The sequence below is a fragment of the Tupaia chinensis genome, unplaced genomic scaffold (assembly GCF_000334495.1).
Source record: "Tupaia chinensis unplaced genomic scaffold, TupChi_1.0 Scaffold000159_1, whole genome shotgun sequence".
NCBI classification, from domain to species: Eukaryota; Metazoa; Chordata; class Mammalia; order Scandentia; family Tupaiidae; genus Tupaia; species Tupaia belangeri.
This window is the reverse complement of record NW_006159630.1, coordinates 1410981-1413847: the sequence shown is the minus strand read 5'-3', so window position 1 is coordinate 1413847 and position 2867 is coordinate 1410981. Positions and strand designations below refer to the sequence as shown.

The 2867-nt window shown below is 65.6% G+C and overlaps 1 protein-coding gene across 1 annotated transcript in view; it reads right to left on the bottom strand.

Annotated features, from left to right (window-relative positions):
• Positions 1 to 2738, bottom strand: part of TEPSIN (TEPSIN adaptor related protein complex 4 accessory protein) — a 9986-nt gene extending 7248 nt beyond the window's left edge. Inside the window, exons 1-4 of the mRNA XM_006145662.3 lie at positions 2614 to 2738; positions 1541 to 1613; positions 1141 to 1232; positions 920 to 1013 (exon numbers count right to left, since the gene is read on the bottom strand). Of these exons, the coding sequence (XP_006145724.1) occupies positions 920 to 1013; positions 1141 to 1232; positions 1541 to 1613; positions 2614 to 2661 (307 nt within the window). The 5' untranslated portion in view covers positions 2662 to 2738. The remainder of the gene's footprint in view (positions 1 to 919; positions 1014 to 1140; positions 1233 to 1540; positions 1614 to 2613) is intronic.
• Between the last annotated feature and the right edge of the window lie 129 nt (positions 2739 to 2867).

Genomic DNA, 2867 nt, shown 5'->3' with positions numbered 1-2867 from the left:
ACTCCCCCCTGGATGGGTTGCTCTAGCCACCCCAGCTCTTCCCTACCCCGGCTGCACTCCCCTTCTCCAAGCCCCTGCAGAGGCCAGGGTGGGTGGCCCCTCTACCCCTCACACACCCCACAGGGGGAATCTGCCTCCACAGCAAGCCCCCCCATGCCTGCCCGGGCACCCCACTGCCCTGTGCCGGCCGCCTACCTCCTCCCTCAGCCCCTCTCTCCTCACAATGGGAACAGGGTCACATCCAACCCAAGGACCTTCGAAGGCTGCCCAGGGATTGAGTGACAAAGTCACGTTACCACAGCCGCAAAACCTCCACTTGACCCTGTCCTGTCCCCGTCCTCTGCCATGCCAGGCTACCCTGCTCACAATCTGATCAGGGGGGCTCAGGTCTCCCCACGTCGCAGTCCATCGCCCCAGCTCCCCCTCCACACAGCCATCTGACCTCCTAGCCCCACGAGGCTCGGTCTGAGAGCTGCTGCCCCCAACGTCCCACAGCAGCCCCAGCCTAGGGCAGGGCCTCCACCGAGGGCGAGTCGGGGTCCATCCCCGCCTAGGCAGGCAGCACCAGGCTCCAGGGCCGGTGGCCAGAAGCCGGATTAGCTAGTGGCTGCAGGATGGCAGGATACCTCCCTTTCACCCTGCCTCCCTCGAAGGTGCCCGATGCCACACAGGCAGGAGATCCACCTGCAGCGCCCCGCCCCTCTCGTGCCCCTGCTGAAGCTAGGCCAGTCTCCCAGGGCCGGCACCAGCCTTCCACACCACCTTCCTGCCTGCTCCCGTGGCCTCTGCGAGGCTACCTGGGCACACGCTGCCGAGCGCAGGCCTGGGGCTCCCTGTCCCACGCTCAGGCCGTCTGCCCAGCGTGTTGTGTTGCGAGGCCCCGCGGCTTCCCCTGAGCCGTCTGTGCCAGCTCCCTCACCTGCAGCCTCCTGGATGAAGGCAGAGTTGCGCTTGAGGATGAAGAGGAAGGACGGGGAGCCGTGGCTGCACAGGTAGAGCAGGATCTTCAGCACCTGGGGAGGCGCAGTGACGCGGGCTGTGCAGGGCCCCAGCCACACCACCCTGCTGCATGTCCCTCCCCGCTGGCACCACTGTCCTGAGCAGGAGCTCAGGCCTGGCCCGTCCCCGCTCGGGACTGACCTTGAGCTTCACACGGCCAGAGCTGCTGCACAGGCGGCTGAGCAGGTACTCCAGCAGGCACTGGCTGCTGCCCAGCGACTCGTGGGAGATTTCTGGGATGGCTCGGTTAGGGAAGGAGCAGGCTGACACGACTGCCGCAGGCCGCGCTGGCCAGAGGGAACTGGCCTGCCCACCACCGCCGCAGGCACCACCTGTGCGCCTGGTTTTGGGAGCGGTGGGGCTTCCAGGTTCTCCTGGAGCCCCGAGTCCGCTGCGTCACAGCCTTCAGGTTCTCATACCAGGTTACTACGGTAAGGGAGACGTGATCCCCTTGGGACAGGACTCCAGTGGCCCTCCTGCCGCACCAGGGCACCTGCCTTTGCCCCCATTCCACCCTGCTGGGGAACTTGAGAAAGGATACTAGCGACCTCTTCAAACAGGTAGCCCGGGCACGGGACGTCGTCATCTGACGTGCCCTTCAGGAGAATCGGGAGCTGGAAAAGAACAGTCCCTGTCTGTGAGTCAGTCTCATCCACGGGAGCCACAGCCACCAAAGTGGATGGAAATGGCACAGCCCTCACTGATGACATGCTGGGGGGGGGGCAGGACAGGAGGGCTGGGGACCATCACACTGGATCCCCTTCCCTTGGCAGGCTAGGCATGAGCAGCCACAGAAGAGGCAAATCCACAGGTGTGCTCTCCACATAGGGTCACGACATGTAGACACAGAAGGATGTGCCTTTGACATGGCTAATTACTGACCCAGCAAAACAAAATGTGTAGGGACAAGCCCTCCTCCACAAGGGGACCCTGGGTCCAGCCCAGACCAAGTCATTGCAGGGCTGTGCGGCACCACGAGCGGGGAGACCACGGAGCCGGGAGGCCACGGAGCCGGGAGACAGCGAGCGGCCGACCAGCCCCGGTGCTCTTACACCCACGCACTCCTTAACTAACTCCCCGCGCAAAGACGCGAGGCTCGTGGGGCGGGCAGTACTCTAGGGTCTCCCGCTACCCTCCCTGTCCCGCAAGCCCTGAGAGGGCTGGGCTGCGTGGTGGCGGCCGAGAACCCCTGTCCTGAGAATGACAAGCCTCCAGAGACCCGGTAGCTTAAGGCCGTCGGGGACCCAGACCCTGCGGGCTCCATCCCGGAGAACCCTTGCCCGCTGGGCCCGCACCTGCCACAGCACTGGCCTCCCACCTCGGAGCACTGATAAGGGGTCACGCTGCGTCCTGCCCTGGCCCTGCCCGCACCCACGGCGTCTGTCCAGGACCTGAGGGTCGGGTCTCGGGCCCTGGTGTCGGGGCAAGAGAGCTGCCGGCGCGGGCCGCCGGGTCCTCGAGGAGACCGGCTGGGGCGTCCTCCGTGGCGAGTCACTGAGTCACTCGGTCTCCACCGACCTGACAGTAGCGAAGGTTGGCAGGGCGGGCCGGGGCAGGCGAGGCGGAGCCCGAAGCGACCCGAAGTCGATGCCGGGGCAGGGCGCCCTCACTCACCCGGTGTAGGAAGCTCAGGCGATCCCGCAGAGGTGGCGCGGCAGCCATGGTCCGGGTCAACTCCCAGCCTGCCCCGCTTCCGTAGGGCCTTCCAATCACCACGCGGGTCTGAATCTTCTGGCCAATCGCTCGTGGTGGGGCGGGCCCTGAGGTCAGTTTCGTGAACAATTTTAGCCTGAACCAATCCAAAGTCTCGGCCGGAGACAGACAAAGACAACAGCCAATTGTAGGGGCTCGAGGCCGGGCAAAGCCCG